The sequence below is a fragment of the Pseudorca crassidens genome, chromosome 14, assembly GCF_039906515.1.
Source record: "Pseudorca crassidens isolate mPseCra1 chromosome 14, mPseCra1.hap1, whole genome shotgun sequence".
In the NCBI taxonomy this organism is placed as follows: domain Eukaryota; kingdom Metazoa; phylum Chordata; class Mammalia; order Artiodactyla; family Delphinidae; genus Pseudorca; species Pseudorca crassidens.
The window spans coordinates 90,942,187-90,956,157 of NC_090309.1; the positions used below are offsets into that span (position 1 = coordinate 90,942,187).

The window sequence follows — 13,971 nt, forward strand, 5'->3', positions numbered from 1 at the left end:
CGCGTGACCCTGGTTCTCTCAGCGATAGCTGGTTGGATCCAGGTGGATACCAGATCCAAGACAGTCAGTCCACGTGCTGGCCGGTTACTTGTGATCAGGCTTAGCTCAGACACATGTCTCTCTGGGGAACAGGAACTAGAAAATACTAAGGGAATAAACAGTCAGCGGTGGGGCTGAGGCTGGCAGGCTGTGCTGTGAGGGTCCAGGGCAGCCATAAAAGCCCATTAGAGGCTCAGAGCTCCAGTGAAGCAGAGAGGGCAGAGGTGGGGCAGGGGGGTGGCTGGAGCGCGGACACCTGGACTCCTGTGAAGGCACCTCTGGCCCGGGAGGGAGACTCTCAGAGAAGAGCCAGGGGGTGTGGCGCCCCTGTTCCTGGTTGAGGCTGCAAGTTGTTGAATGAGTTTTTATTGCTTGAGCCCAAAACTTGATTAGTTTGTTTAAAATTACATTTAGCAAGGAAAGGAAAAAAAACATCTTTTAATTATGAGCTATTATATAAGCGTGATCGTTCATTTAAGATTTTTTAACACGGTAAGGAAAAGAAAAATACTTTCTATCCTGCATCCCGTAACCCTTGGGGCGTAGAAACTTTGTCTCTTCCCAGGGCGTCCGTGGACTTACTTCTGTATTACTGATCTCCTGACCCTCCACGAGGAGAAACCTGTGTGCCTGTGTGCACCCTGCCCCTCCCTCTACCTGTCCCATCTGCTTCTCCGTCTGTGAGCTTTCCTCTGTGCCTGGATCACCTTGGTGACCCAGGGGTGGTGTCAGTGGGTCCCTGTGTGCCTCTCCCCACTCACCCCGAGGTGGCCGTCTTCCAGGCACGTGGTCTCCGTCCTGACTCACTGAGCGTCTGGTTTCCAGGTGAGGCCACAGCACGGCTGTGGGCTGATGTCTGTGCCCGGCAGGTGGCAGGTCAGGGGCGGAGCCAGGACCGGGCGGCAGGTGGCAGCCGTGGACATGCTGGGCCGCCGGTGTCCGTCCATTTAGTCTGGCCAGCCCTGCAGGGCGCGGGGTCGGGGTCCACGCGCGTGGATGGTGCCTTGAGCGCGTGCGGAGCCAGGGGGAGGCCGGGCCCGTCAGCAGGTGCTTTGGCGTCTCTTCTGGTGGTTCCTGACCTGCCCGTCCAGCCGGGCTAATGTGTTCTAATTCTGTGATTCCTTCTGCATGAGACTCCGCTGTTAATAGGACTTGCCCATGTCAGCAGTTTCACCATCAGGTAAATGAGGCGAGTCTCCGGAGCTGGCCCGTGGAGTCTTCCCCGTGGTGTCCAGCATCCCTTGTTCTTGCTGGTGTGGTTACCAGTCAGGAAAGCCGCTGAGACTGGTTGGATCCACCTGCCGCGGCTGAAAGCGTTTGTGCTGATCCGGGGGCGTCGGACCTGGGAACGCGCTGTGGACTCCTCGCTGGGTAGAGACCTGCTGGGGGGATGGGCAGTGGGAGGGGAGTCTCACACGGCCGGGTTTCTGGACATGGACTTGGGATGGCTTCGGCGCCCCAGAGAAATGCTGTGCTGAAATTACACCAGTCTTTCCAGCCGCACCTGCATCTTCACCAGGTGGAAACTGGGGCTTGCTGGGTGCCGCTCTGATGTCTTCAGGTCACACTGATGGGGGCTGGTGGGACTGTGCCTGGGGAAGGGGGGTCTCGGGGACACGCTTTTGGCGCGGAGGATGAGGCCCCAGGCCCCCCTGTAGGCTGCCCAGGTGGGCTGTGTGGTTTCAGGCCAGTTAACTGCCTTCTCTGAACCTCTCCTCTGAGTGTGAGATGAAGGCTCACCGCGCACGCCAGCGGGAGGTGGCCCATCCCTTTCCGGGCTGCCGCGCACTCGGTGCACCTGTGACCTGTGCCCACCACCCCCGCCCGCTGCCGCCTCTCTGGTCCTGTCCCCGGCCCGTTTCCTGCTTCGCTGGTCTCGGTTCATGTGGTCCTCACAGGAGAGGCAGGGACATCATCCCCTTATCCTGCAGATGAGCAAACCGAGGAAGGATCAGAGAAGTCAAGGCATTTGTCCAGGATTGCACAGCCAGGGAAGAGCAGAGCAGGGATTTGAATCTGGACCTGCCTGGTGCCCGACTCGGAAACTGATCCACCTACGCAGAGCAGCTCTCGGGGCGCCCTGTCCTGGAGGAGGTGTGTCTGTGGACACACGTGGGCACACATGCACAGATTCCTCCCATGTCCCACGTGGGACCTGGACGGAAGGCTTTCGGGGCCCCTTGGATGGGCGCAAGGCTCGCGGTGGCCACTCAGGGCGAGACCAGGGCCCAGGCCCGTGTCTTCACCCCTGCAGCCCCTCGGGCTTCCACGGGCTGGAGCGCGAAGCCGGGCCCGGCAGAGACCCCGAGACCCCTTGCGGGGGACAGGGGAGCTGCGGTGTTGCAGAGACCCCGCCCACGCGGAGACGTGCTCACCCGCACCTGCTCCTGTTCTCCGGCAGAAGCGGAGCTCCGTTTCCCACGCCTGGGCCGGGTTCTGCTGGCGTGTGTGCGCACTGCTTCCTGGGCTGTTGCTCTCTAGAAGGGCGTCAGGCCACCGTGTTTTCACTGACGCGCCGCGCTGGGCAGAACGGATTTCACGCTCGTCCAGGCTGCTGTTTCGGCTCCGCGTTTGCTTGAGAGACAGAGGGGGGCCTTTTGCCCTAATTGCACTGCTGTCTTCGGCTTCGCCCCCTGCGTGGGGGCGTCCTGGGATGCCGTGAAGGGGCCTTGGGAGAGAGGAGTCTTTGGTACACAGCTATGGCCATTTTTTGGTCTGGAAAGCAAGAAAAACACTGATTTCGGTTTTTAAACAGCCGTGGGAGAAGTTCGGGCATTTTTCCCAGAGGACGCAGCCTGCAGCGCGTGAACCAGTAGATACGTTTTGTTCATCCGTGAGGCGGTGCGGGGCGGTGGGGGGCAGGCTTTACACTGCACGTGGCCCAGACGATGCCCCTGACACGGAGGCCCAGGAACGGTCAATCTCCTGGGACGGTGGGCAGACAGCTGCCTCACCGCACCCTCGTCCAGACCCGGAGCAGCCAGCGCCTGCTTTTGCTGTCCTGTGAACTCTGCATTTTACGTTTTTAAATAGTTGAAAACAGAAGGTAGTGCTTCCTGATGTCGCAGGTTTTTGCGTTTCAAACCTCAGGTGTGATCACAGCTGCGCATGATCAGAGCAGGTCCCTTGCTGTGGCACTGCCTTCGGCTACGTAGCCATGACAACGGAGTGGAGAGGTTGCCATGGAGACCGCGTGGGACCGAATCCCACCATCTTTCTGCCCGGCCTTTTAGGGGACAGGGTCACTGCCTGGGCCCACGTGGCCAGTCTTGGAGCACAGCCAGCTGCGCCTTCCTCTGGCACCTTCCCCGGTTCTGGGAGGGGAGGGATGGGATCTGGGCTGGAGTTGGGCCCCTCGAGTGCTCCCTGGGGGCCCAGCGATGGTGACACCAAGGAGGTTCTTAACAAATGACCCAACGGTCCAAGTGCAGTGGCGAGGCGATGAACCGAATCGTCCTCAAATGAGCAGCGTCCCTGCTGACTCCTGGCGGGCTGGAGAGGTTGCAGGGGCAGTGCATCTCTTGAACGCTGTTTGCTGAGGGCTGTCCACAGAGCCCCCCCTCCAGCACTGAACTGCCCTCGGTTGTCAGCAGCAGTGACGCAGTGATGCTTTCAGGGTGACGGACATGTTGGCTGTTGCGTGGTCTGTGCGGGCCATCAGGTGGAAACCAGGGTCCTCTCCGAGGTGGGAGCTCACTTCTCACTCCCAGTTGGCAAAACACTCTAAGCTCTTCCTCGCCTCTCTTTTTAGCTGTACGAAACCTAAAACCAAAACCGGAGTAAACGCTCTTCCATGTGAGCTTCCTTTGGATGAGTCAATACCTTGGTTTATTTCCTAAAGTCCGTTTTCTTTCGAAATAGTTTTCTGTCCTGGGCTTTGAACCATTCAGTGTTTTAAAAATTCTCTATCAGGAGAAAACAATGGCTTTTTTTTTTTTTTGCCTTCCCGTTTTCTCTTTATTCATACACATGACTCAGTGAACCAGACTTTACCGAGTTGATCAGAAGGTTGTGGAAGAGTTGACCTAATTCAGGTCCCACCTTCAGGACGCTGAGCTGGGGTGGCGGGTTGAGGGCCCAGCAGAGTTTGGACGCTGCTGCCCCTCGGAGTGCGTCCCCCGCCCCGTGTGAAGGGCTGCCGACCCCCGAGCCGTGTTTTAGTCCCCCTCCCCAGGAGTGGGAGGTGGCCGCGCAGGAGGACCCGTTGGCCCGGAGACGGCAGCAGCTCAGGGCCCGTCCCGGGTCCGTCCGTCAGCAGCACTGAGGGAGCCCCTCCAAGCAGGTTCCGTTCTCTCGAGCCAAGAGGTGGGCCCCTGGTTCCACGTGCTTACATCCTGGAAGCGGAGACGACAGAAAGATGAAACACTTAGAGAATTGTGTTGCAAGCACCCACGTCCCTCCTCTGTCCGTGTGGCCTTTTTCTGGGACCTGAGATTCTGGATGAAGAGCAGACGCAGCAGGAAATTCAGAGCTGTTTCTGGAGAATAAAGGACTCGCCCCTCGGGCACCCCCGGCACCCAGGGGCCTGCACATTACCCACCTCCTGGGAGGGCTCCAGAGGGAAGTTCTCTAGAGACCCCGACGCCAGCTCCCCTCGACGGGAGCGCCAGCCCTCGGTGGGGGAGGGGGCACGATTCCGCCGGGGCCCCTCTCCCTGCGCCCTGAGGCTCCTGGGTGGGGAGGGCCCGCCTGTTCTCTGGTGCCCTGGACGTCATCCGAAGAAGCCAGGCCCGGAGTGCCGTCTGCACAACTGATCGCACAAGGGCCGCTCTGTCACTGATAAGTACAGGCGTTTTCCTGGCAACTGGGCTCTGCTGCCACGTCGGACGACATAACGTTTTCTGTGTTTTACAGAAGTCCACAGCACAGGGGGAGGAAAAAGCAGACCCAGCAACCTGGCCTTTTGCCACGGTGGCGGTTCAACCGCTGACCTCTGTGACTCTTCTGAGCTCGTCCCTTCAGGCCGCCTGGGGTCACCTCGTGCCATGGCAAGGAGGACGAGGGGCGGAACCTGGGCAGCCAGGACTTCGGGCCCCTGACGGCTCCACTCCTGAAAGTAAAGCGCTTTTTAACAGGTGTGGGGCTGAGGGGCAGCCAGGACGCGTGGTCACCCTGGGCCCTCGGGAGGGATGGGCTGTCATGTTGTTGAAGTGGACGCTGGACCGTCCGGTGTCCGGGAGCACCCTGCACATGCAGAGATGGCGTGTCCAGGCCCTGGGTCCCGCTGGAGCAGGGCTGTCCCCCTGCGATGGGTGCAAGTGTAGGTTCTGTCACTGTCCCTCGTCCAGGATACCTGGCCCCGTGTGGCCTCTCCCCAGCCTCTGACCAGAACCCACGTGCTCTTCACCATCGGACGCTGCTTTTTCCTTTGCTGACCTACATTTCTGTTTTGGGTTTTGTTTTTTAATTAATTAATTTTTTATATTTATTTGGCTGCATCGAGTCTTAGTTGCAGCGTGCGGGCTTCTCTCTAGCTGTGGCACGCAGGCTCAGTAGTTGTGGCGCACGGGCTTAGTTGCCCCGCGGCACGTGGGATCTTAGTTCCCCGATCATGGATCGAACCCACGTCCCCTGCGTTGGAAGGCGAATTCTGAGCGGCTGGACCACCAGGGAAGCCCCTGTTTTGTTTTTTTTTAAATTTCAGTAATTTGAGTGAAGAAGGAGAGTGTGTGCCTATGACACCTGTAGGTGACACACTCCTGGGAGGATTAGTGAGTCCTTGATACAAATCAGCGTCCAGGGAGGCCTCGGAGGCTGGAAGGATGCACTTGGATGGACAGGATGAAGTTCTGTAACTGCTCGCCCGCATCACACGCTGAAGTCCTGCCAGTGCGTACAGGGAGGGGGCAGCACACACGCAGAGCCAGTCACGAGGCTTGTGCTTGGGAGGTACACCTGCGTGCCCAGTGTTTGTGAAAAGCTTTGCCTGTGTCTCAGCATCGGTAAAGCTTCACTTCTCCCGGGCAGCGTGCCGAGGGCTCTTTGGAGCTCATGATCGTGTACTTGATCAGGCTGTCTCTGCACTGGCGGCTGGGATACTCTGCGCCAGACCTGCGTCCCGCCGCCAGCGTCTGCTTCTCCATCTGTCGTGTTTCCTTTCCCCCTCATTCCTTTAGCTATTTCTTCTATTGTTTTCTGTGAAAGGAGGAAGAGATGAAAACCAATAAAAATACATGTATCATAGTGTCTCAACATTCTGTGATTTCTAGCCATGACCCCTGTTTTTTCAAAGCTACTCAGTAAATACTGAATTGAGTTAAATTATATATATATACACACACATATATTTAAATTTATTTTATTTATTTATTTATTTTGGCTGTGTTGGGTCTTCGTTGCTGTGCGCGGGCTTTCTCTAGTTGAGGCGAGCGGGGGCTACTCTTCATTGCGGTGCGCGGGCTTCTCACTGCGGTGGCTTCTCTTGTGGCGGAGCACGGGCTTCACTAGTTGCGGCACGCAGCCTCAGTAGTTGTGGCGCACGGACTTAGTTGCTCCGTGGCACGTGGGATCTTCCCGGACCAGGGCTCGAACCCGTGTCTCCTGCGTTGGCAGGTGGATTCTTAACCACTGAGCCACCAGGGAAGCCCTGAGTTAAATTATATTTTAAAAATCAGCAGCATCAGTACTGGATTTTGGGGGGGACTAAAAGTGAGTCCTGTGGTTAAGTGTCATGAACGTAGGTGAACCCAACTCTGCAGTGAAGCGCGTGATGCCAGAAACGCCTGACGCATCACTTTATCACCTAGAGACACAGCTCCCGTCGAGGGTGTGACGTTCAGGCTCTCTCCTTCCTGGAGCCTGGGGTCAAAGACAAGGGCATTGGTTCCTGAGCCCTCACGTCCCTCGGAGGAGAGAAGCACTGACCTTGGGGAGGCCACCCTTTTAGGGGGAGTGGTGGGCAAGTATTAGGGTGACCGGAGGTGGCATTACCCATCCTTCAAGGCTGCTCCCTGCAGACACTGCTCTGGGGTCTGCCCGGAAAGAGGGGCGTCGGGCCTTGCCTTCCTAGCATAGCTGGCAGGCATAGGCGGGGTGAGGTCCGGTCCCACTGACATCCGCGCCGCTCAGACCTGGCCTGGGAAGCCCCGTGCTTGGGCGCCGTGTTTCTGGCGGACGCACCCGGGTCAGCCCTTAGGGATGTGGTTGGCGAGGGCTCCGAGCGCTTAGGCAGGTGGACGTGAGCACGGGAAGCGTGGTGCGTGTGCTGCTGGGCCCTCAGGCCTGTCCCCGCCTACTGTCACTTTACTCCTCCAGGCCCCTCCCACCAGCGGTGGCCACGCCTCTCAACCTGGGGCCGCCCCCGCCGACTGTGTCCCTCCCTGCCGCCGTGCACAGCCTGCCCTTAACCTTCGCCTGCTCGCGGGCTGCACCAGCCCCTGGGCTCTGGGGGGCCTGCCCGCCTGGTCTGGACGTGCAGTCGCCCTTGGGCTGCTTTGTCCCCGGTCGCCAGCCTCCTGGAGCCCTCACCGCTCAGCCGCATGCTGGGAACAGAGGATGAAAGGCAGTGCCCGGGCCTGGTTCCCGCAGGTCACCCGCTCCCGTGCGACGCCGGGCTCCCACAGCGTGTGGCGTGTGTGGACCACGTGTGTTTATGGAAGTGATGGGCACTTAGCAAGCCCAGAGATGTCAGCTGTCATGACGCCTGTTTATCCTTCGGCCCAGCCACGCCTTTCTAGGAATCGATTCCGTGAATACCTCAGCGACAGTGTGAATTGAGGGGTCCAGAGAGCCAGTCCCGGCTACTGCCCGTGCCGGCTCGCAGTGGCCCTCCCAGGTGGCCCGAGCACGGGCCACGGTAGCTGCCCGGAAGGAGGTGCGGCCATGTCCACACACGACTGCGGGAAGCTCCGCAGTTTATCCCGGGAGGAGAAGCGTGTTCACAGTGAGCTGCCTTTTGTGCAAGGGAGGGAAATAGACACACGTTCTATTTGCTTAGATTTTCCAAAGGAAACAGTGGAAGGGTGAGGTAGAGTAACCCCAAAGAGCGACCGGGGAGGAGGGGAAGCTGTGAGGGGCAGGGATGTGGCCTCCAGACGCGCCTCGATGAACAGTTACTTACTTATTAGTGATAACGCTTTGGAACCGTTTATGTGTTGCAGGAAATGGAAACGAAAGTTCTATCTGGCTATGATGCACCGTGTGGGCCACGTGGAGGTGCACGTGGCTGCCCTGAAAGGCCCCTCGCCCAGCGCTGGCAGTGGGTTGGGCACACGGTCCACTTAGAGGTCTGCAGGCTGCATCCCTGGTCGGGGGACCTGGGTCCTCCATGCAGGCTGCCCATGGGCCTGAAGCATTAGGAGGGGTGGACGGGGCCCACCGGAAAGGCCGCCGCAGTCCCGGTCAGGACTTTTGTTACAGTGATGGGAGCAGTGGGCTGGGCAGTCATGGACGGCGTCCAGCCCAAGAGTGAGATCGGGTTTGCAGACATGGCCGGGCCTGGCCAAGCATTGGTGGTAGAGGAGAGGAGGTGGACTTGATGTTGCATCTTCTCTGGGGAAAGTGGACGGGCCTGGCGCTGCGCTAGGATCAGGGCATGAGGGGGGCTTGAAGGACCAGGGTTAAGCTCTTGGGGGACAGAACCAGACGCTGACGGGGCCACCTTAGCCCTCTGAAGCTGAGAAGAAAGCAGGAAGTGCGGGGAGTGTTAGGGTCCCGGGGCGCTGGCCCCATCTGCCCTCCCCTTCCCAGCTCCCCCCCAAGGGGGCCGTGCACTCTGTTCTGAATATGAACGTAAATTACTCTCTATTAGAAAACAAGCCTGTCTGTGCAGGGGAGGAGGGGTCCTGGGGGAGCATGCTGGTGGGCAACAGGGCCTCCAAAGAGAGTGAAGCCGGGTGAGGGCCAGGTGCTGACCGCTTGCCTGGGTCCCGAGGAGGCAGCAAGTGCCCGAAGGCCGTGCACGCGCTGCCCGACGCAGACAAGGGTGGCTTCAGCCGCTCGAACAAGCGCTTTCCGGGAGCCTCCACCGCAGACTCACACCAGTTCTGTCATCAGTGAGAGCTGTTGGATCAGGTCAACATAATCAGATTCCTGAAAAGGTGATGAACGCCGAAAGGGCTCAGTAAGTGTCGTAGGAGAGCTGTCCACGCGTGACCTGGACCAGGATGCCCGTGGGGGTTTCCTGTGGCCGCCCTATCGAGGCACCACCGACAGGACAGGAGTCTGTTCTCCCCGAGTCCCAGAGGCTGGACATCCAAGGTCAGCTGGCAGGGCGGGCTCCTTCTGTGGCCGCGAGGGGGCTTCTGAGCCAGGCCGTGCCGCCACGCCGCCCGCCGCCCGGCTCTGGAGGTTTGCCGCGGTCCTTGGCCTTCCCCCGTGTGCCGTCTCCAATTCTCCCCTTTTTACAAGGACACCGGCCGTCTTGGACCAGGGCCACCCCTGTGACCTCACTGGGACTTGGTCACCTCGGGAAGGACTCTGTCCCCAAATAAGATCACGTTCTGAGAACCTGGGAGTCCGGCTTCAACGTGTGAACTGGTGGGGACACAGTTCAGCCCGTCATGATCCCTGTTGGGCTGTGATGGAAGGGGTTCAGCCTGTGAGGAAGGAACTTTAATTTTTCTAAGATTCTTTGGTCAAGAAAGGGGTCTTTGTGTTTAGTTGTCAGTGACTTTCATACTTGGTCAACTGATAGATTTTAAGTCAAGCTGGAGGAGGGTGGGAGCGGGCATCTCAGCAGACCTTCTGTCCCGGCACTCCTGGCCCCGGCCTGAGCCCCGCAGGCCTGCCCCATGTCCGCGCGTCTCCTGCTGCCGGGCCGGCTTCTGCCTCAGGCTCTGGTCTCTCCTGGGCTGCTCAGGCCCTCCCTCCGTCCACTCTTCTACTTGTGCATTTAATTTTATCTACCGTGTTAACATGCACATATGAAAGAGCCTTGTTTTTCCAGCTCGCAAGCTGAATGAGCTTTGTGGCTCTGAGCGTCCGGGCTAAATGTCCTTACTGGGGGAGCGAGTTCCAGCTCAGAGGTTACCGGAGGGAACCCCAGTGTTTCCACGCCTGCCCCAGGGGTGACTCCCTTCGTGAGGCCCTGCAAATCCACCCTGTGTGTCGTCTTAACACTGAGCCCTGAGCGTTCCCGTGGGCTGGCGGGTGACCAAGGGGCCTGTTGTCTCCCCACGATTATTGTTTAAACAAACTCTGTGAGGTGAGAGCGTCCACCTGTCATTCAGACAAATATTCATGTCTTTGTTAGCCTTGGCCCAGGGTTGATGCATTCAAGGAATGAACAGGGAGGTTTAGTTTCTTAAATGCCTTATTGCTGCTTGGAAACTGAATGCTTAAAGATGACACACAACTAGTGACAATTGCAGATTTCTCTCCGTAAATGCATTTCTTGTCTCTTCACAGGGATCTTCGCTTTAACAGAATCAGAGAGATCCAGCCGGGGGCCTTCAGGGGGCTGAGAAACTTGAACACATTGTAAGTCCAAACATTGTACTGGGAGCCGGTAGAAAAGAGATATCAAAATTATCACACCAGGGGCTTCCCTGGTGGCGCAGTGGTTGGGAGTCCGCCTGCCGATGCAGGGGACACGGGTTCGTTCCCCGGTCCGGGAGGATCCCACATGCCGCGGAGCGGCTGGGCCCGTGAGCCATGGCCGCTGAGCCTGCGCGTCCGGAGCCTGTGCTCCGCAACGGGAGAGGCCACAGCAGTGAGAGGCCCGCGTACCGCAAAAAAAAAAAAAAAAAAAAAAATTATCACACCTTTCCCTGTGGGTACATCCCGAGGCTGGGCTCTGAGAAATCATCACACCTTTCCCCTGGGGATACATCCTGAAGGCTGAGGGACGTCGACCCCATTGCCCGCTGTGGGTGGGCATGGCTGAGAAGTTTTGCCGTGGAGCCTGACAGAGGGATTTGCTCGTTAAGATGCCAGGACTGGGTCCCAGGATTGGCAGCCGTCATGGCCTTTATCCCCGTGTGTCTCATCTGACCTCTGTGAACCTGTCCATCCTCTGGGTGTGATCCAGGCCTGTGCTGGTCACGTCTCCCACTGCAGGGTCGAGGGGATGGCCCTCCTCTGAGCCAGTACGGGCCCTGGTGGGGTTGGGGTGCTGTCCAGCTGTGTCCCAGGGTTTAGACCCCAACTCCGGGCTGCCATGGGCTGTGCTGAATGCCGTGGGCGGAGACGGGTTCTGGCCCTTCTGCCCCAGGAGGTGACTGTTCTGTGCAGGCCCTGGGGGTCAGGAACGTTCACCACTGCTGTGTAAGCCTTGTGGGGGGGACACGGGTGGCTCGGGCCCAGCTCCCTCCTTGTGAAAAGGAAAGCTCTATGGTGAGACACCCACCTCCGGGACACCCTGCACCTCCGCGAGGGCCTCCCAGCTGGCTGGCGGGGAAATGGAAGAGACGTCTCTGTGCAGGAGAGAGGGGATTGCTTCTCCACTGTATGCAGAGCTGCGGCAGTGTGCGCTGATATGGACCTCCCTGAGGAGACCTGCAGCCGGGAGCACCCAGCACCAGCAGTGCTCTTGCTTGTGTTAATTTGCATTTAGCGAACGTCGGTATTAGGTCTGTGGCTTAATCATAACACGATTCAGAAGCGTGTTGTTTTTTAAATTCTTACTGAGACTTTCTTTCACAGGCTTCTCAACAATAATCAAATCAAGAGTATACCTGGTGGGTCATTTGAAGACTTGGAGAATCTAAAATACCTGTAAGTCATGACCAGTTCTTTACACCAGAGTCTGTTACCTGTATTCGGACTGTTTACTCACTGAGCTAAATATTGTACTGTTCATGAATTATTGTGAATACAGTCATGTGAAAAAGAGGTTTTATTTTCGCAAGGTGAGTGAAACTTTGGTTGGGACTTTTAAAGTGAGCTGTTATCAGTATAAAGTGCTGCCTTATGTGATTTCTAGTGTTTATCTGCTAAGCCTTAAGTAGAATAGGTTGAATAAAATAAAAAACTATAGCCTCTGAAAATCATCCTCGGGTAATAATGACGCTTCTTGAGATGGAAGGTGGTGAGTTATGTTCAGCCGCCAGTGTGAACAGCTGACATACTTTGTGGGATCTGAGCTTTCAGGGTGGGCGAGATGTGAGATGGGAATGACAGATCCCTCTGGAATGTCACTAATTCCTGCTAATTTTCCCTATCTTCCGCCAAGTGATTTCACCTCTTATTTTTATGTAGTTAAATTTTATTCTACCTTTAAAAATTGATTTGAATTAATGAGTTTATTAGCATTTAAAACATCTGCTTGTTGAAGTCACTTTTGCAGTTAGAAAGTGACCTCGCCTGGTTCAGTACCTTCACAGGCACTTATTTTGAAGTTGGAAACTTTAACAAAACACTGAATACATTGCTGGTTCTAACAGATTAGAAGTAAGTATCATGTGCTTTGAGGAAATTACTCTTCATTTTAGGACTGTTCAGCTAGACCCATTTTAATGAGGGATTGGTATCAGTGATTTGGGGGGAAACGTGTGGCTTAAGTGAACCTGGATGTCTCCAAGTCCTGTTGAGTTTAGGTGAGACAGTGGTTATGAGCAAGAGATAACATTAACTGTTTATTAAATACATCTTCGTCCACAAAGAATCTGAAAGTGTCGTGTCTACACACTTTTCTCCATCACTTTTGATGCAGTATATTAATTTTTCATTAACAATGTTCACACTAAGCTTTGTTGCTCATTTTTAAAATGAGGGAAAGGTCTTTTCATTTATTTACTTACGTTTTGTTTTGGTTTTTGATTTTAAGTGCTGTGTAAGCCCCAGAAGAAAGCCTGGATTTCTTAGAAGCAGAGTCCGTTAACTGAGAGCCAGTATTTGCAGTGCGTGTGTGCATGTTTAGTCTGTTTCTAAGAAAAAAATTTTTTTATTTTTTATTTTTTTGGTTTGAATTACTTAAGAGCAACTTATCATTTACCCTAGTAGTTAGGGATACTTCATTTTTCACTTAAGACTGTTTTTAAAAATAATACTTTTAAACCTCGTCTGTTGACGGGCTTCCTGTCAAGGCATCCACGTGCCAACCCTTCCCCCTCCCACCTGAACTCATCCGAGACACCCACGCGGTAGGTTCCAGGGTCACCGGGATGGGCTGAGCAGTGGTCGGGGGGTGGGGGCGGGGGGGGGGGGAGATGGACCGCTGTGAGAACAGACACCAGGACAGGGATGCAGCTGTGGCGGGAAGGTATCCCGTGACCCAGCCTTCTCCTCCGACTTCCCAGACCACATCGGGAGGGTCCATCCTGACAGGCACTGACTTAGGAGACCGTGCGGTATGCATCTTAAATGTTTGAAGAAGGCTTCCACAGTTTACTGATTATTGCAGCCTTGGTATTTATCTAATCAGTGCCAAAGTGTATTTTTGGAGGTTGAATGTTCCTTACGTGTTGGAGCTCCAGTGACTTCTGGTAAGGAATATACCTTTGCCTTCATTAAGCTTTCCAGATGATGAAAATTAACCCTTCAGGTAGTTAGAACTCATATTCAAAGGGTCAACTCTCTGATGAAGTAGAAAATTATGTATGATTTACTGTTAGATCATGATCAATACCGAGTTATTCTTAGGAAAACAGATTACGCTCCAGTGTCCTTACCAGCATGCATTCATACGTCCTAGCTTGGTTCAACTGCATGTACTGTTTGACAGGATTCCTTTACTCTCATCTAAGTGAAGTGCATGCAAGGTGATCTCCGTGTTGATACTTTGTTTTGCTTGTGTGTGTTTAAGAGACAGGCACAGAAACCTTTGTTCAGACTCACCTCCTGTAGGGTTAGCAGTAGGAGAAGCAACTCACACCTGGACAGGAGTTGCACGTGTGAGGCCCTGTTCGAAAGCTCTCTATATATTGGTTGAATTTCAGTGATCCCGTGAGGTCCTGCTATTCACTCCATCTTACATACGGAGAAACTGAGGCAGAGAACGTTAATTCTTGTTCAAGACACACAGCCAGTAGGTGGCAGTTCAAGGGCTCAGAC

At 55.6% G+C, this 13,971-nt stretch overlaps 1 protein-coding gene across 3 annotated transcripts in view; it reads left to right on the top strand.

Annotated features, from left to right (window-relative positions):
- Positions 1–13,971, top strand: part of PXDN (peroxidasin) — a 65,608-nt gene that overhangs the window by 13,288 nt on the left and 38,349 nt on the right. For all 3 annotated transcript variants that reach the window (XM_067703821.1, XM_067703823.1, XM_067703822.1), the window contains exons 2-3: positions 10,387–10,458; positions 11,623–11,694. In XM_067703821.1, the coding sequence (XP_067559922.1) occupies positions 10,387–10,458; positions 11,623–11,694 (144 nt within the window). The remainder of the gene's footprint in view (positions 1–10,386; positions 10,459–11,622; positions 11,695–13,971) is intronic.